The 20,529-nt window shown below is 45.3% G+C and overlaps 1 protein-coding gene across 1 annotated transcript in view; it reads left to right on the top strand.

Annotated features, from left to right (window-relative positions):
• Positions 1–16,176, top strand: part of SH2D7 (SH2 domain containing 7) — a 310,055-nt gene extending 293,879 nt beyond the window's left edge. The window contains exons 5-6 of the mRNA XM_078684639.1: positions 1,166–2,146; positions 14,407–16,176. Coding sequence (XP_078540765.1) covers positions 1,166–2,146; positions 14,407–14,457 — 1,032 coding nt within the window. The 3' untranslated portion in view covers positions 14,458–16,176. The remainder of the gene's footprint in view (positions 1–1,165; positions 2,147–14,406) is intronic.
• The last annotated feature ends 4,353 nt before the right edge of the window (positions 16,177–20,529 follow it).

Raw genomic sequence — 20,529 nt, forward strand, 5'->3', positions numbered from 1 at the left:
ATTTGTATGTGATCAAGCCCTAAGGCTCTTCCCTGCTTCCAGAGTGTTCTCTCAAAGGCATCTGCTTTAGAGCGGATTAGGATGAGGATTTACCCATCTCTGGTGGGATGGTATTCCAGATTTTTTGGCACTGCACTAGAAAGGGATTGGCAATTTTTAAAATTGTTTTGAGGAATTTGGGATTTCTAGAGTGATCATTTCTTTGTTTCTGGAGTTTGCTTCCCAAGGATTTCAGATTTGAGCCTCATACACAGGGATGGTTTGGTGAAGAGCTCTGTGCGTGCTGTTTTTATGCTGGACTAATAAAAACGAATATGTGGCTTTATGTACTTCCCTCACATACTTCACAGATACCAAATCCATGGCTTCCTTCACCTCAGCTTGACCTATCTCATACCCTATCCATTTGACACCCTCTGTACAGCAGACCCAATAGTCCACTGGCTGCTACTCAAGGGAATGGAATAACAGAAACATTTGCGGTGGTGACAAATGCTAGAAGTGAACAGCTGCAGGCAGTGCGTGCCCAATACCCTTAACATTGAAATTGTTTGGTAGCAGAAAATGTTTGTCAATGGAAACTATAAGTTTATGTTTATACGTGTTCATTTATAATGAATTGACTCAATAAAGTGTCAGTACTCCTGTGGCATGGATTTACTGGAGCACCAACCAACATTTAAGGTTTTGTAACATCTTAATGTGCCTTAGTCACCAAACTGTAGGAAAAGCATTGGCGGATATCTGCACCTCTGCTTGAATTCACTTTTGTTCTTTTCTATTCGAAAACATTCCCAGGACCATGCCTTTACCTGCTTACAGTAAAACATAAAATCATCTTTCTAAAAAACAATTTTAACAACAACATACAGAGTCTTAAATAACTGAAACACTAACACAGTGCATTTTTACCAAGTATTAATTTAATTTCGAGCATTTGTCAACAATGAAAAACACAATTCCAGCGAAAATTGTTGACTTTGTTTTCATAACCAAAACTAAGTATAGTATCCCTCTGCTGGGATGATTCTTGTAAACTAATGACCAGCTTATTTTACATTGTTGCAATTTTGTTTGAAGTGTAAGCCTTCTGTTATAACTTATCTTATGAATTTAAAAACATATTTTTTATAGGCATCTGAATTTAAAAACATATTTTTTGTAGGCATCTGGTGAACCTCCACTTCCGGACAGGACCGACATGTTGAGGGCTTATCTGCAGCAGGACATAAGTGAAAGCGACCCGATGAATGCAGAGGACATGGTCTATGCACAGCTTAACAAAGGCAAGCTAAGCAAAAAGAGAGGTCCAGAGAGACCCAGTCTCAATTCTGATGGACCAAAGACATCAATCGAAGACATAAAGGTTCAGGAAGCATCCGATGCCACCATGTATTCACAAGTCAAGAAAGTAAGCAGTTTCTATACTACCATCAAGGAGCCACAGTCGAGTCAGGCATGTGATCCTCACAGACCAGCCGCCCCTGATATTGTCTATTCTGAGGTCAACGTTGAACATGGACGAAACCAATCTTTGGCCAGTGGAGTTCGCAACAGTTACTCGTTGCCCTATCCTGAAGTTTCAAAAGTGCAGAAGGCCCCAAGTCCTGAAATGAAGAAGCTAACTCTGAAGACACCACCCTCCACACCACCTAAGCTGTCACCAAAATTAATTTCTAAAATTAAAACCTCACTGGAAATTGGGGTTCTAGACAGGAATGATCAAATGTACGCCACCTCAATCGCAGATGGAAAAGAATTCCCAAAAATAGGAGAAAGTATGCCCTATAAACTATCATCAAATAGTAAACATGGTGAGGGTTATGATGAGTTTAAATATCCGAAAATTTCTGCTGCTCGCGACTGTGAGAAGGACAGTGACTATGAGCAGGTCAATATTAGCTGGTCAAAAACTGCATTTCAAGACCACTATTCCCGCAAACCAGACAACTCAGCATACGCGGCAATAGCCTATGACCAGATGCAGCCAAGACCTTCTAGCTTACAAAGCTGCAATGAAGATAAGTACGAGACGATTCCGGCACATTTTCCAAAGGAAGACAGAAATGCAGGGGAAGAAAATATGTATGAGACAGTTCCTCATATTTTTCTGAAGTGCACTGAGATGAAACAACAGGCTCGTAAGGTAAAACAATTTTTACAACTCTCTGGTAGTGCATAGTTGTAGACACCCAGGAGCATATTATCAAGACTCGGTGATAAAACTATCGCCGCTTTTTCGGCAGGAAACTGCCGATAAAGTGGCGATAATGGGCTTGACAATATGCTCTATGGAAGTCCAATCGAACCTCATGTTAGATGTGAAGGACATTTAACATGAGCTTCGATTGGAATTCCATAGACCATATTATCAAGCCCATTGTTGCCACTTTATCGGCCGTTTCCTGCTGATAAAGCAGCGATAATTTTATCGCCGAGTCTTGATAATATGCCCCCCGAGTCTTCTAACTGATTACAAAGGGTCAATTAAAAGTTCAGATTTTACGACCAAATTAAAAATGTCCTTACAGCAGAACACAGTAGGTGGCTCCCACAGTGGTACACTGAAAAGTTCTTTTGACTGCCATTATATTTTGTACATGGATAAACTATGCTTTCATTTAGGTTGTAAAACAGTTTTTCAGGCTTCTTCCAGCGACTGCTCCTCTGCAATGGCCGAGGAACGTCACCCCACTGGCTCCGAGCCAGCTGCTGGAAAATAAAAACATATTTTACTATGGTTTTATTTTTCAGCTGCTGCCCAAGCCAGCCTGTGTAAGGGGGGAGGGGTGGCGATCACAGGGAGTGGTTGTGCTCTTCTAATGCGCATGTCTGTTTGGCCGGCCGTCTTAAGCTGGCTAAACAGACATGCGCAGTTAGGTTTCTCAACCTGGCTGTGGAGAAACGGCACAGACTATCTGTGCCTGAGTAGAGCATCAAAGCTGCCCGCTTAAGTCAATCCCAGCGCTGCTCTCATTGTATGAGAGCAGCGTCTGGATTGGTGGGGAGACTGTCCCAGAGACGGTCGGGAGCTGATGCAGCAGGAGAACGGAGAAGCGTGAGGCGGCCCTAGGACCAGGTATGTTTATTTGTTTATTACAATTCAATCCCCCCCGCCCCCGCTGCTGGCTCTGTTGCTGGCCGGCCACCCCCCACTGCATACTGGTGTATTTACTTTACCAAACGCTCCTTGATTTTCTGACATTTTTTACAGTATTGATGTTGGATCAACAATAACACAAGATGTACGAAGCAATCATGAGTTTTTTAGTAGGGTTTTTGATTTGTTCACTCAATATAAGGGTGGTTGAAATAAAAAAGCATACTGTACCCAAAATACACATTTTTGAAATTTGACTCATGAAATTGATTAGACCCTGTCAAGCGGCACTTTATACTTTGATTAAAATAAATTGTTTTGTTTTTTACTTTATACATTTTTTTTTCCAAATGCAGTCAAGCAGGCAATACAGTTGAAATATTCAAGTGTACATCTTGGATCATTATGCGCAAAGGCAAACAAAAAAAGAATAAACAACTATATATTACATCACAATATATGTAGGTGATACTATTATCCTGTAGGTGATGGGGCCTATGGCCCTGCAGGGGGCCTGGAGCTTGGTGGCCACTCCGCTTTGTGTCTCACCGTACCCATGCCAGGCCCTCTACGGTGCTCTGGACCTGGCCACTTTGCCCACCCAGCTCACCCTCTGAGTCCGACTGCCATATTAGATATTCTTGAAGTGGCCCCCAGATATTCTTGGGTCTACAGCGGGATGAGATTAAAGCATTGTAATTGTCAGATTGTGTGGAGCAATACAGTAAGTCTGTGTGCCACTAAGTTACTTTATGTATTGACCCACGCATCCAGCGCATTGCCACTCTACGCTTAGCTAGTAATAAACTGCTAGCGCCCACTTTATGGGATGACTTTGGGATATCCTTATCGTAACCCAGTAAAGCTACCAGGGAGGTCTCCGGGATCTGAATTTTCAGCATCACTGTTATTGTGAGAAACACTTCCCTCCAGAATGCACGGATATCCGGGCAGTCCCACGCTAGGTGTGTGAATCTGGCCCCCTCGGACTCGCAACGCGGGCACCTATCGCCCTCCCTAAGGCCATATCTGTGCAATCGGACTGGGGTATAATAGACCCTATGCAGGTATTTGTAATGCACCAACCTGTGCTTCCCATTCTGCGAGATGGACGTCATGTTGGCATAGCAATGTGCCCATTGTTCCTCTGTGATGGTGAACCCCAGCTCGTTGTGCCACTCTTCCTGTACCTTGTCCAAGACTTCCGTGTCATCTTGTTTGATAAGTGCGTCTAGTGCTGTGATACCACCTTTCGGGGTGTTATCCCGTAGGAGATAAGTAAGAGAGCGCATTTCCTGAGGTTCCAATAACTCATTTCCCAGTTTGTCCCTAATAGCCTGCCGCACCCTATGGTATTGATATGCATCTAAGGTGGTAGTTTGGGAATGTGCCCAATTGCCTGGACCCATGCTTTGACTTTCCCGTCTGCAAATAAATACCCCATCAGCATTATCTTCAGCTGGTGCAGCGTTTAAATGACAGCCCTGTCTTTCCTGAAGGGAGCCCAGTCACACCACTCCACAGGCAACTTGGGGAAATATTTCAATGTGAGTCAATGCCGCTTTATGTAGGTGTGCCCTTGTACAGCCGGTCGGGTCTATTACTCCTGTTCTACCCAGGGGCCCACCCAGCAGTGTTGCAGCTAAAGCAGTGGGGCTGACTTCTGCGCTTTCTATGAGTGGCTGTGGGAGACCTTGGGGGCCCGTGGATCCAATGATGGGCATGCAGTAGCTGCGCAGCAGTATAATACTTTTCTAGGTCGTGCACATTGAGTCCTTCTTCTGCATATGCCCTAGTCAGTATCTTTCATTTAATTTGGGGTTGATAACAGGCCCAGGCAAGGCGTATCATCAATGTGCAATGTGCGTAGAGTACGAAAGAATGACCTTGGTAAAAGCATGGGAATGTGTACAAATAGAAAGAGAAATTGGGGGAATATGATCATTTTCATTAACGCAATGCGACCCACAAGGGATAGGGGGAGTTTAATTTATTTCTCTATGGTCTCCGATAGTTTCTGTGTTTCTCGCCCATTGTTTTCTCTCACTACCACATCCGCGTCCGTGTGGACCTGGATCCCCAGATAGCACATGGGCTCTTCGGTCCATGCGATTATATAGTTAGTAAGTGTGGGGGTGGTTGTGGGCGTCGGTGGGAACATCAATGACTTGTGCCAATTTATGTGCAGTCCTGAATGTTGACTAAATCGTTTCACCTCGCGGAGCAGAGGGTTCAAATTCATGTCTGGGTTGTGTATATATAGCAAGGTGTCGTCTGCATACTCTGCAATAACTAAGTTATATTGCGGAGACCGAATGCCTCTGTGGGAGTGATATTCCCGCATGGCACCAGGGGCTCCGCCACCAGGGCATACAACAGTGGGGACAGGGGGCAACCTTGCCTAGTACCCCTTGTAATTGCTTTCGGCTGGGTAAAAGTCCCATTGACCCTCACATGCGTTATTGGGTTGGTGTAGAGAACTTTGACCAGTTTCAGAAACACCTCGCCCACCCCCACTTTCCTTCACACTGCATATAAAAATCACCAGTCAACTGAATTGAATGCTTTTTCTATGTCAATAAAAATGGCAGCGCTGTTTTTCGTGTCTATGTGTTTAATTGTATCAAAGAGGGTACGCAGGTTGCATGCTAGGGAACGTCTGGGAACATTTCTGACCTACCAATTTGGGCAGAAGGGGAGACAGCCTATTGGCGAGTATTTTCGCAAACAGCTTGGCATATGTATTTGGTAGTGAAAGTGGCCTGTAGGATGAGCACTGGTTCGGTTGTTTCCCTGACTTCAGCAAAATAATCAAAACGGCTTCACGCATAGAAGGTGGCATTATACCATCCTGCGCCATCTCTTCAAAAAGATTGCGCACGATTTTTTATTTTATTTTTTGTTTTAAAAGAGTTCACTATTCTGCTACGCAAGCTATACCAGTCCTTAAAGCCCAAATTCCATATTTTGGCCTTTGCCCTCAGCTCAGGCCAAAGGCTTCGGAGACATTTATTAGCTAGAAGGATAAATTAAAACATTGGAATGTTAGGGGCTCCATTGAAGACATCAAAGTATCTATCTTTGTCTCCAGCGTTCCGTTGCTTTTGTTCCTGTTTCTCTCGGTTTAACTTAAAACAATCCAGCTTCTGTAGAAAGAATGTTCTAAGAGAATTATAGCTGTTCTGCAGAGTGCTAAATTGTTTGTTACAGGTTCGCTTCCTCGTTGACTCAGGTAGAGGGAATTTTAATGATGGGACAGGCCCAAAGAAACAGGCGATACTGCTATATTAGAATATTGGAATCTTGAAAACTCTTCGAAGATAATGGAGATGAAGTGGACCATAAACACTAGCATAGGCCAGCTGTATCAAAATTTGAATATTTTAATCTACAGCAGGGGTCTCCAACCTTTTCTGTCCTGAGAGCTACTTATATTCAATTAAACTCACTGAGAGCTACTAGTATTAGGGTCATATAATCTCAATAGTGTTATATGTATATTAATTCAACCAAGCACAAGCTTTCTAATTTAATAAGCTGGGCTGCACACAGATGAGCTACTCAGAGGTAGCTGGAGAGCTACAGTAGCTCACAAGATACTGGTTGGAAAACCCTGTTCTTCTGTCTCTGACTCACCCCCCATCTGCCACTCCTCAAAGGAGATAGGGAGGAAAAGGCTGTGGGCAAGGAAAAAGAAGTGCCTCTGGGGAGTGTTAAGTCTTCTAGCTTATGCCTATGCTTTTGCTTTGCCATACAACATGAAACAATTTGGAAAAGGCTGTGGACACTTCATCATGTCTGCTTTTACAGTTCCTGCTGTTCCTTCATGTAAGTTACTGTTGGGCAGGTGCAGCCACGGCACTAACTGAACAATGAACAGCACAGCATCCGCTGTGAATGCAAAGAGATTAAAGCTTCAAAGAGCCACAGAAATATTGACTGAACAGTGAACACAGCAACAGCTATAAAAGCTGAAAGATTCAAGCTTCTGAGAGCTTACAGTGGCTATTTTCCATTACATTGGGAATGTGTAGTTACAGCACCTGGATATCCTCATGGGTGACAAGTAGCGCTCTGCAAATCTACTGATTGATTGACAGTCCCCGACAGTGGCTCTGGCCAGTAATGCTGAAGACTGCTTTTAAAAGGCTGGTATAGCCCGTCGTGGCAGACTACAAGACTAAAATACTAGTTTGAGTTTGAGTTTAAAATTATTTATTAAGCGCACGGTCACCAGCGGTTTCATGGCGCTATAACTGGCAAAATAACAGGGTAGGAGCAGTGAATATAAAACTGAGGGAATGTGGAACGATAAAGGACTAATCAAAGACTTTGGAAAACAAGTGAGCCTTAAGCTGCTTCCTGAAGTGCGGATAGAGAGTCAGGGCTCTAAGTTCTGGAGGCAAGGAGTTCCAAAGGAGAGGAGCGAGGGTCGCAAACTTCGAACCTCCCCATTTCCTCCTCCGAAACCGCGGGACTGTGAGAAGGGATTTGGTAGATGAACGTAGTTCCCTGGCAGGAACATAGGATGTAATCTCAGATGAGATAAAGGCCGGAGCCGTGCCCAGTCGAGCCTGGAAAGTGAGGGAAGCAAGCTTGAACTGGACACGCTCACGGACTGGAAGCCAGTGCAAAGATTTAAGGAGGGGGGTGACATGGTGGAACTTTGGCAATTTAAACACCAGGCGTGCCGCCTGGTTCTGGATCTGCTGCAGCCGTCTTAAACTATATGCAGGTATACTAGCATATAGGGCGTTGCCGTAGTCCAGGCGGGAGATGACCATTGCCAAAGTTATCAGTTTCAGAGCATCAAAAGAAAAAAAACGGGACACCTTGCGTATAGTACGCAGTGACAGAAAGGAAGAAGATACCACAGAACTCACCTGGGAGTGAAGGGTGAGCTGGGGATTGAGCTTAATACCTAATGTTTTTACTGAGGTGGAGGGGACAGGTGGGGGACCTAAGGAATGGGGCCAAAACAAAGAGGAACGTTGGGACCCAGTCAGGCAATCAGAATGTTCAGTTGCGACATATATTTAATGTTACAGGCCCCCACAGGGGAGTATTATTGGCGCAGCAGCATGAGCAGTCTCTCACCTGAATGTTTGGGCTGTATCCTCCCATTTGGCTCTCCGTGCCGCTATCCTCACAGCTACGGGTAGACAGATGGCGGTCCGGGCTCCTCCCAGTGCTTTTGATGATAAAAGCCCAATCAGCCAAAGAAAAGTAGAAAAAATATTTTCTATTTTTTTTTAGCTGATTGACTTTGCCTTCACCAGGAATAAGTGGAGCACCCACACAGCCATTGATGGCCTGGCAGCTCCATTACAAGAGAATTTGGGAGCAGGAAGGATAGATGGAGTCGTTTTAAGCAGCCAAAAATGCATTTGAGGGGCTGCTCATGGTCTGTCAGGGCTCCCTAATTTGGTTGTGTTTGTGTGTAGGGTTTCAGTAGCTTTGGAGTGAGGTGTTTGTCTGATTTCACTTGGGATTTTTATATACACTGTGAGAAGTTGGCCTGGCATATGTGGTCCACTATTCTAGCGGGCACCTTGCACCAGTCCAAACGACTCTTATTGATGGTAGGTTTAAGGACAACCTATATAGAAAGCTATCCTAGTGGTAGCTGTGGAGAGCAGCCTTCAGGCTAAGTCTTAAAGGAATGTAAAGCAGCTTGTTTTACCAGTCTTTAATCTCATGAATGACCAAATGAAAGGAGAACCACACCAGGCATATATATAAAATATATGTATTTATTCTAAACACATCCCTCTAGTCTCTTTATGAGGCTAGAGACAAAAAAACATTCAATAAACGTATTTAAAACACAGTAAATTAGCACAATATATGATTAGCCCTATGGCGTACCAAACCATATACTAAGAAAGTGCTATAAGAACCACGACTGACATAGATACAAGGCCTAGAGCCTTTAGAACCGCTGGGGCCACCAGTAATCACCCAAGGTAGTAACGCAGGGGACCCACGGGGGACGCATGAGGTGTCTAAACACAGCAGCGAATCACCATTAACTTCTATGGGGAAAGTCGCGGTTAGAAAGTTACAGATTAAGGACACTTAGAAGACAACTTGGAGCAAGCCCCTTTATAAGTAGGCAGTTCTAGAGTCAATACCTACGGGAACACCGGAGTACTCGAGTTACCCAGGGAAGCCGGGAGCATAGGTGTCTTTTGGTGTTGGGTTTCATCGTCGTTTTTAATGGCGATCTGCTGCTGGCGACCAAGTCGAAAGTGTCTGGGTGGATCCAAGGGTGGATCAAACATTTGAAGAACCTGAAAGCAGAGGGGACAGAGTCTGGGTCACTTGCTAGTGACCAGGAAGGCGATGAGAAAATGCCCACCAATGTCGGGTGATTTCAGGTGAAGAAGGTGAAGCTTGACTCTTCAGCCAGGAGGACCAGGAGGCGTCGACGATGACCAGGAGCTGGATTTGAGCTGTCCCACAAAGGATGTAGAGTGCTGCAGTGTCGGTGTCCAGGTTGGATCCAACAAGCCTTGGCAACAGAATGCAGAGATTGGCTTTGGTGCAGACCAACAAGGTCTGACAGACTCACCCTTTGGAAGAGAGTCAGGGCACATCTGGAGCAACCAGGAAAGCTCAAGGAACAGAAGACTTACCTTCGTGGGGACCCACCAGTTGACGGACCAGGGATCGCAAAGGAGCCTCAAGCAGAAATGCTAGAAGCGGGCCCACAGAACACTCGTGGAGTGTAGGCCTACAGTCTTCGGTGCAGATGGTGCTCGGACTACAAGTAGCCCAATGCACAATTTCGGAAAAGCTCGGGAAGTTGATGCACTTGCAAATGTGCACGATGTCCAGAAGTTCCAGTCCCACGTCACTCGTGAGGGCAGCGGGTCTCAGCTTTGCTGGGATCTTGTGTTGGCCTCTGAGAAGTCTGGAAGTCTGTGTCTTGAGGCACAATTCTGTCAGGATCTGGCAGGAGCCTTGGAAATGCAGACTGGCAAGATGCTTCTTTGCTGCCTGTTTGAACAGGGGAGTCACTCCTTAACACCAAGGGAGATTCTTTCGTCTTCTAGTCGATGTAGAATGTCAAAGTTCCAGGATATATGTTGCAGAGTTTCGTCCAGGGGTAAGCTGAAGTCCTATGGACTGGGTTCCTATACTTATTCTAAGATAGGGGGTTGGACTTACTCTAGGGACCCACCTATGGGTGGATCCAGGGATGGGCGTGGTTACACCCCTTTCCCTTTGTCCAGTTTCGCGCCAGAGCAGGGGCTGAGTGCCCCTGCAACTGTTTTAAACTGGGGTATGCACAGGAACACCAAGTGTGCCCCCAGCACTGTCTGAAAAGCATTCTATGAATGCACCCACCCAGCCCCAATACACCTCCCTGAGACAGGAAACCTATTGTCCAGGCCTCCCCTGCCGGAGTTTCGCCCAGCAGCCAGAGGTCAGACCCGTGTCTGTGGCATCCATTTTGTGATGCCAGGGCTCTTTAAAACTATTACCGGTTAGACCAGTGGGTGAATCTCTCTCCCTTGAAGGGTGGAATTCTACCCCACACCGCCAGGACTGGTGGGGGGGTAGGATTCCAAAGTGTTTGGCACCAAACACGCCAGGTTTCCATGCAGCCATTCCAAAGTTAGCATTAACCGCAAGGTTATAATGCACTAAAGAGTATATGGTCTGACTGCATCACAGAACAGCCTTAGAGAATAGATTCAAAAAGCTGCAGAGGGGTCCTGCTCATGGATGGGCACCCTCTCACAAAACCAAGCACTCTGCCTTCAGGTTTGATAAGGTCTGCCATCAGAGTGACTTGTAGGTTTATATGTATTTGAATTTGAATTTAAAGGTATTTGTATAGCGCACGTATACCGGGTGGTTTCATGGCGCTGTGGGGTAGCTCAATTCAAATTACAGACTCCGGGCTAGCTCAGGTTGAAAATGCCCGTGAGAAAAGCAAGGTTTTCAGTCTTCCTCGGAACTCCATGTAGGATACTGAAGTGCGAATAGGAAGGGGTAGGGAGTTCCAAAAGGACGGGGCGAGGACAGCAAACTTGCATCCTCCCGACCTCTTCCTCCTAAAATGAGGGACCACCAGAAGAGAGAGGGCGGAGGATCGCAATTGTCTGCAGGGAATGTAAGGGTGAATATGAGATATCATAAAGGCCGGGGCTGTCTCAGCCAGAGCCTGAAAGGCGAGGCAGCCAAGTTTAAACAGAGCTCTCTCTTTGATTGGGAGCCAGTGGAGAGAGCGAAGAACGGGGGTGATGTGCTGAGATCTGGGTAAACTAAAAACCAAGCGGGCCGCTTGGTTTTGCACCAGCTGGAGTCGGCGCAGAGCATAATTGGGGATGCCATTGTATAGTGCATTGCCGTAATCTAAGCGTGAAAGGACCATCGCCATAAGGATAAGTTTGAGGGCTGATAATGAAAAGAAACGTGAGATTTTACGAATGGTGCGTAAAACAAAGAAACAGGCCGAAACCACCGTGCTCACGTGTGAATGGAGAGTGAGGTGTTGATTCAGAGTAATCCCCAAAGTTTTAACAGAAAAAGAAGGGAGAGGGGGGGAACCAAGCAAAGAAGGCCAAAAAGCAGAAGACCAAGGGTTGAGTTTACCACCAGTCAGGACAAGCTCGGTCTTATCAGGGTTAAGTTTTAGATGATTGGTATTCATCCAATCCCTGATGAATACCATCACTGACTGGAAGTTAAGAATAGAAAGGGAGGAATCAGATAAATTAAAAATGAGCTGGAGGTCATCAGCGTAATTAAACACTCTGACCTCCAACTGCTGTAACGCAAAAATAAGAGGAAAGATATAAAGATTAAAAAGAAGAGGGGAAAGAGAAGAGCCCTGAGGGACACCACATTGTACCGTGTGAGCTGTGAGAGAGAAATCCGCCAAGTGAACGGCCTGGGTACGGTCGTTGAGGAACGATCTGACCCAAGACAGGGCGGAACCCCCAATGCCTGCCGCCTCGACACAGGAAAGAAGGATGGTATGATCAACCGTGTCGAAGGCGGCAGAAAGATCGAGGAGAATCAGCGCCTGTGGGAGATTGGAGTTCAGCCCCTCTCTAAGTGTGTCCATAACGGATACCACCACCTTCTCGGTAGAGTGCAGGGGGCGGAAGCCAGCTTGAGAAGGGGCTAAGAACTTACTAGTCTCAACGAAGGCACTCAAGATTTTGGTGATGTGCCGCTCAAGGACCTTAGCCAAGTAAGGAAGGAGGGAGATAGGGCGATAATTGGACAGGACTGTGGACTCTGCCCCAGGCTTTTTCAAGATGGGGACAATCGTGGCTGACTTATGTAAGGTGGGAACGATTCCCCTTCTTAAGGATTCATTAAGAAAGGTCAGGGGAGGGAGAGGGCAACTTTGAAAAATTTTACACATAATGTGGGTAGGGCAGACATCCGCCGGGGATCCAGATTTTACAGTGGGGAGGATAGAAAGGAAGGTCTCTTCAGATAACAGTGTGAATTGATCCAGATGACAAGTGTTGGGCGGTGGAATGATGTCAACGAAGGCAGAGGAGGGGGGTGAGATGTTGGATTTAATATCTGCGATTTTACTTATAAAGAAGTCATTAAGGGAATCACATAAGGGTTGAGAAGGGACTGGTTTAGCTGAAGTTCTATCTGAGGTGGCCAGTTCAAACACTGTAGCGAAGATTTCCCTCGATTGATTCTCCGCCTGGAGGATCTTATCGGAGAAGTAGGAGGTCTTGGCCTTAAGGATAGCTCTCTTGTAATCCGCCTGAATGGAGTTGTACAAGAGTTTGGAGGACTCGCTGTAATTACGCCTCCAGGTGCGCTCTGCCTGACGGGCAGCCAACTTTTTCTCCTTAAGTTCAGGGCCGAACCATTTATTCGCATCGTGGGAGCGCTTCACTTTGACGCGCCTGAGGGGGGCCACCTGATCGCATGTTGAAGACAGCCAACTGTTTATGGCCACTGCTTGAGATGAGGTGGGCAGGTTATCAATGGCAGGGCTTGATGTTAGAAGAGAGGAACACAGAGATGGAATGTCCACTTTCCCCCAGTTGCATGCCCAGGTGTTCTTGGGAAAGGTGTTCTATGTGTCAGTGCTATAAGGTAGATTTAGGTAACCTATATCTTAGTAAGGCGTGCAAGCACCACCTTACCCAGGCTGCAGTAGCAGACCTGTGGTGCCATTTTGGAAGGCTTCCCAGGGGTGGCATAATACATGCTTCAGCCCGTGGTAGGCCTCTGGGGTGCCTGTGCCCTTAGTACCTAAGGTACCATATATAGGGACTCACAAGGGTAACCCAGTAACCAATCTAGAGTGTACCTAAAGTACATGCAATCAATTTAGAGAGGAAGCAGCTAGGCAGGGGTCCTGGTTAGCAGGGCCCCAGCCAGACTAAAGTAAAAAAACAGTGAAACACCAGCAAAAAGTTAATAAGCAGATCCTACTCTCCTACACACACATGCAGACAAAAACACACACACTCGTCTCTGTTTAAAAGGTCTTAAAAACTGTTATTTTATCAAACACTGAGTTATAAGTAGCCCTCACAAGCCACACTCCTCTCCTTTCCTTCTGCTCCATAGGACCCCCTTCCAGCTTTGCTTCTTGTATAATGTATTTTCACCCGCGTGAATTTTGGGAAATCTCTGAAGCTCCGAGCCCCCAACCCCCAGTCTTACTGACCAAGCTATGTCCCTGGGTGTTTGTAGACTAATTGCTTTCATCTGCAGGGCAATAACTGATAATTACTACCCCCTTGTTATGCACCCTCATCTGTAGCTCGAGGAGTGGGCAATAAAACTTACTTAGAATATCAGAATGTCGGAGCTGCACAGAAGCCAATGCTATGCCAGAGGGCCAATAATGCTAGGATTATTCTACTCAAACATTCTAGTTTTTATCTTTCAATTTCTTCATGTCTAGTTTAGAATCTTCTACCTCTAGTGGATGTAATATTCTAATAGCATTATAGTTCTCTGCCCTTGAGCTACGCTGATGTGAAAGGCTCTCTCTATCATTATAGTCCATGGTTTCTAGCTTGGGCCTATACTCCTGGGTATAGATCCTTTAACATCCACATAGTTCTCAGCATCTGTCTTTAATCCTCTAATCCATTAGCAGAAATAGCAGAATGAAGTATTTATAAAAAAATGTGCCTCTTACCCTATATTCAAGGTTTTATCATTTTTATCCTAAAAGCATAAGATGGGCTGCTTCCTAATACAGTGGCGCAAACCCCAATAAAAAGTGCCTATAAAATACTGTGCTAAAGTTTTAGGTAGTATTAACTGGGTTTAATCCATCTTTTTTTTGTTCACAGAATGACAACCGAAAAGGATTCTTCTTCGGTGGCCGAAAGAATAAGAACTAAGTTCCAACACATATTATGGTTTGCACATCTCAGTCATTTCAAAACAGAATATTATGTAGCTCAAACACAGTCCAAATAATGTTTAGTCAGGTAGACAGCTGTTGAGACTGGATGTGCTAGCTTGAATATACCTAAATATGAAATGATATATTATTTTGTGTAATCTTGGTTCATATGTTTGCGAGTGAACATTATAAGGCTCCATGACATTGCTTTAAGATTGTTATAAGAATAGATAATTTGGCTGACCAGCATTTTTTCTAAAAATAGTAAGATCAACACAAATCAGCAAACCTAACGGAATCCTTTTTAGGAACAGAACAGTATTCCTTCAAATGAGCCAGCATTTGACTGTGATTGGTCCAGTTGACCAACAGCTGTCTGAAACTCAACGCAGAGAAGACAGAAGTCCTCGTCTTTGGAACCACCGCTTCAGCATGGGACAACACCTGGTAGCCGACTGCCCTTGGGAGCCCACCCACCCCCTCAGACCACGCCAAGAACCTGGGTATCATCCTTGACTCCTCAATCACCATGAACCGACAGATCAATGCGGTCACATCAAGCTGTTTCAACACCCTCTGCAAACTCCGTAAAACCTACAAATGGATCCTCCCGAGTCAATGAAGACGGTCACTCATGCACTCATCACCAGCAGACTGGACTATGGAAACGCACTCTAAACCGGCATCAACAAGTGCCTACTCCGCAAACTCCAGACCATACAGAATCGCAGCCAGACTCGTCGTCGGCATCCCCAACAAGAACACATCGCCAACACCTACGAAGACTCCACTGGCTCCCTGTGGAGAAATGAATAACCTTCAAACTCCTCACCCATTCCTACATATGCCTACACAACAATGGACCCAAATACCTCAATGAAAGAATAAACTTCCACGTACCCAAAAGAAACCTCAGATCCTCCAACCTCGCACTGGCTGAAACCCCGCACATCCACAGAGTCAGAGCAGGCGGCAGATCCTTCTCTCACATCGCTGCCAAAACATGGAACGAGCTACCGGCAGACACCAGACGTGCCCTCTCCCTGACCACCTTCAGACAGAGCCTCTACACCCTCAAGGGTGAGTAGCGCGCTTACAATTCCCTTGACTGGTTGATTGATTGATTGATGAGAATCTTCCATAAAACTAAAGAACATTTCATTGGCAGCAGTAGGTGGTTCTTAACTTGTCAGTGACCCTTGTCTACTGCATTCCAAGATCATATTAAAATGTTTAATATGTAGTTATTCATATCATCTATTAATAAATATGTCCTTATAATGTCCAAATGCGATTCAACTAACTGCCCACTATCATCAGACTGAAATGATATGGATTCCTGGAGAATAGATTCAGAATATTTTATGAAATATTTTACAGAAGTACTCCGTTCACAATTATCTACATTTGCTTTCCATCCGTATGGTTGTGGCATATATATGAGACAATAAAAATAGTTTTAATCCTTGCACCATCTACCTTTTCCATTTTATAAATTGGCTGTAATAATACAAGAGGGTTCCCTACTCTCCGTCCTACATATTATTTTATCATTATTGAGTAAAAACAGCTTACACTTGTAAGTATATTTGTTTCTCTACTTCTTAAAACTGCAAGAAAAAAAAGCACGAATTTAAAAAACAAAGAAGACAGAAACGTGAATTAAAGGCAGTCTCGCATTCATTATTGAAAATAAAACTATGCTTTAATATCATGTATGTTTCTTTACTTTTTTTCACCTTTGGTACGAATTCAAAATTTACTGGCCATTGTAATCATTTTTATTTACCTCTTTTTCTTGGCCTGTGTTGTACATCATGTCCTGGTATGACTGGGAGTGTGACAAGGCTGTTGTTCAAGGCGGTAACTTCAAGGAAAAAAGAATCATCCCCATGTCCCACCTTAAAGTCCCTGTTTACTGCCTCCACCTTGTTCATAAAACATTTAGCTAGCTTATCATATAGATTTTGCATAGAGGCTAAGGTATTAGCATTAGTGAGGCATAAGAGAAGCTGGGCTGTTCTATAAAATTTCAGATGAGAAATTACATCAATGGATGGGGTCCAACCCCTGTTTGCCCACAGAGAAGCAGAGATATTCCTACTCCAATTATCACAGCTCAGTAAGGTTAGAATTAACAATATCCCTCAGCACATAGTCCTGACCTCTTGAACTGGTCCAAACAACATCCATATAGAGTGGATTCAAGAGAGGTGTACAACTTTGTGCACATGGAAATCATTGATGAGTGAAAACCCTTAAACCAAAACAGACATTTGAGTACACCATTATGGTCTACTAACTACATTATGTTTGGCAGCACTGTAAAATCAAATGAACATAATTATCTGCTGAGTGGTGTGTTCCTTGCCATCACTCTAGACAATATCCTAATCTACACCCGCAGTCTCACAAACTATGTCACAGACTTTAGACACAGAGAGAGAATCTACCAAAAAGACCAGATAGAGTTCCTGAAATATATTTTTCCCTATCATATTTTTAGGTGGCACATACCAGTGCAAACTAAATGTAATATGAAATTAGCCTAATCTGCAAACCATGAATGAACAACTGCAGTGGTTTGGGAATTTGCAAACCCTTATATCTGTCTTGTCCCCCACCTCCTCTCTAACAGAGAAAAAGGCCAGCACATCTTTAGTAAGGGAAGCCCTTTTGCCTTCGGCACCTTACAGGACTATTTTGTTTGGCACATTCTCTGTTATAATCCAACCTCTACACATCATATGTACACAAAACTGGTGTCCTGGGATGGTGCAGCTGGAGCAACGGTGTCACAACAAAATACTTGTTATCAATCAATGAGAATTAGCTCTGGTTTAAATTGTTTTTATGTCTGCGGGTGGAGAAAAACCATTAGGTTTTATGAAGGCCCTCACCCACCAGTTTCTACAAAACCTTTGGTTTGTATTTCGAAAACCCTCATAGACAACCTGATTTTCTATGGTGCGGTATATCTTTTTATCCGCCTCATCAGGGGTCGTGGCGTATTCATAGGGTAATCGATTAACGTGCTGGGTGCCAAGCCTCACCCGAGGCTACCTCCGGTACAGGTAGAAGTGTCCAGAAATAGTGAACAAGGAGGTAAAGAAAAGGATAAAAGTAGTGGCTAGTACAAAAATGTGTGAATTTATTAAGAGATAAGTTCTAGACACTATAGATAAAATTATATCGATATGAAGGTAATCAAGTAACTGGATTACCGCATGTCTTTAGGAAAAAATGTCTACATGTTTCAGCTCTCTTAGCCCAGCCGGGTCTATGGAGCTTTCGTCAGGACAAGGACAAATACGAGGATACACATAAATAAAAAACTTCCACAATTTGTGTAGTATTGTTTTTTTTTTTTTTGTTTGTTTTTTTAAAACCTTTATTGTGCTTAAGAAGGAGAACAAATACGGGCCTACAACCAGCAGGCCGGCCACGATACTGTAGGCACAAAATGTAAGCAATGCAATTCCTCAGCGGCATCAAACAATATAGCATCAATCAGTAGCAGTTACAATACACAGGAACACGTCGCCAAGGGTAGGAGCAATGAGGTTTAAGTTTTTAAATTTGATCTAAAGAAAATCAGTGAAGAATAGATGCAAGAAGAGCTGAGTCCGTACAGTAGCTTCACAACCTGGGTAGGCAGCATAATTAAGAACAACAGTAGAGATAAACACTCCACGGTATGGCAGTATAATGCAAAACAGCAGGAGTATCAGTACACATTTACGCATCACCTACAGCGCCACCCACTCCCCACTAATCCCATGTCAGACCCAGAGCAGAAAAAGGAACAAGAAAGCGCAGAAACGATAGAAAAAACAAGGCCCATAGAAACAAAAAAGAAAAACTAAATCCACCCCCCCACCCTACAACAATCCGGAGGCTACGGTCTACCCCCCTCCGGTAAAGTGCCTGTCGCCCATTAAAGAACCCGAAATATAGAGAAGAGAAAGAAAAGAAAAGAAAAGAAATAAAGATTCTCACTCATGAAGAGGAGAAAAGGTAAAGAAAAACTTTCACAAGTGATAAAGGGAGCAAGGAAGGACAGTCCCGGATCCCCCATTAAAGAAGGTGGGGAGGAGCCAATAAAATAACAGATCTCCCGGACATCCAGCCAAAAAGGATCCACACGCCATTAGAGTCTAAAAGGACCAAGGCCGAAAAACAAGGGGGTTACAAATGCGGTACACAAGAGCGCGAACCGGACCCATAAAACACCACCTCAAGTGTAGAGTAGACAACAGGATATGAGCAGTTCCAAATCACAGTCGAAGGCGTCAGGAGAAACAAGAAGCAAAATAGATGTGAGGAACTGAAGCGTTGATACGCGCCAAAAAGGCGCCATAGGTATAAACCACAGAAAATAGGCCAATGCAAGTGAACACCCGGAACCCCCTAGCTTTATATAAGTCGCAAACGATCACTACACCATGGTACCCGCCCGAAACCCGCCCCAGCCAGAACAAAGACTAAGATGGCCGCCCCAGGCAGTGCAGAGACAAAGAGAAATAAAATGGACGCCACCCTTTACAGGCAAACCCCCGTCCCATTGAACGTGGATGACAAGTCAGGCAACCGAAACAAATTCAACAGAGCCGGCAGCACACTAGGTACCAGGATAGCCTGTTGTAGCGCCGACTACGCCGCAGACAAGAGTGCTATGATATAATGGATGCACTGCGAGCGAGAGCTGAGCCATAACCAATAACATCCAACCAGCTGGAAAATCAAGTCGCGCTCTGCGTGCGGTCACACAGCCCCCCTTACAACATCCCAAACCCAACTCCCATCAGGTAAGAGAACAGTACAGCAAAGAGACCGCCGAACCCTGGCCCGATCTCAGACGCCCTCCAGTACATAACCCTCCATGAGTGTCGATCCCCTCCACAACATAGGAATAAGATGGAAACAAATACAGGCTCAGCAGCCATCAACCGCATCTTCCGTCCCTGAGCAACCCGCCCGCAAAACAACAGTCGCCCCATAGAGAGGAACCAAAAATGATAGATCACAATACTTGCGACTTGAAATGAAGGGAGAGACCAGCGCGCAGAACAGGAAATACAGTATGGAATAGGTAGAAGTCTCACTGAATGCACAATCAACACATCGACAATGTTTCAGTCCGGGGTCACAACCAGGTGGACAGTCAGTGCCAATAAGGGAAAAGTCATCAGCCCTGCCCCGAACGTCGGAATCCCACCAGGCAGAGCCACAGCGAAGCAGAGAAACAATATGGCCACAGAGAGAGTGAGAGTGTCGCAGGAACACAAAATGGCCGTCGAGATCCAACAGTAACTCCATCAGCTGTAGTAGTGAGTTCCCTAGGAACCTGCAGAGCATACAAGTTCTTCGAATTCAAAGTCGGAGGGCACAACCCAGGGGTCTGTGATGAGATCGACAATGGTGTAGATATGTCCCAAGGCACTCGCGACGAACAGTCCAACAATGTTACACTCTCCGGTGAAAGGAGAAACAAAGTATCCCTGATAAAGGCAGCAGGCAGACAATCTCGGGCACCAGTCAATTCGGGAGCGGGCACCTCTGTCCAGTCGGCAGAAGGAAGCACTGTATCGCCATGAAGCGCAAGCGGAGACGAGGGTAGATGTGGCGGGGTCAGTACATTGCAGTCCCGCCGCAGCGACGACGCCATGTCGTCCAGCTTCTTCCACAGCACTTGGCAGCCTTGGCGCATATCAGCGCGGAGGCCATGCAGGGCAGCCAGGAGGATTTTGAGAGAAATTGCAGGCTGAAGCCCCCGGCTCTCACTTCCCAAGGAAGGTATTCGGGAAGCTGACCCCGTCGCAGGCGGGGTAACACAGGCCAGTGACAGGGACGGGCGCTCTCCCCCACACCTCGGTGCCTCCAACGAAGCCATCATGGCGAAAGTCCGGGGAAATCACAGGATAGTCGTGGCCCAGGCGAGCGTCATTGCGGGGCTAAAGCATTTACAGAGTACAGCACCAGTGAGGCACACAGCGCGGAGAGGCGCCCCGTACCATAGGGGGTAGCGAGGCGCGGGGCCAGGCAAGCACAGGCTATCAAACATGGC

Source organism: Lissotriton helveticus, chromosome 3_2 (genome assembly GCF_964261635.1).
Source record: "Lissotriton helveticus chromosome 3_2, aLisHel1.1, whole genome shotgun sequence".
Classification (NCBI taxonomy): domain Eukaryota; kingdom Metazoa; phylum Chordata; class Amphibia; order Caudata; family Salamandridae; genus Lissotriton; species Lissotriton helveticus.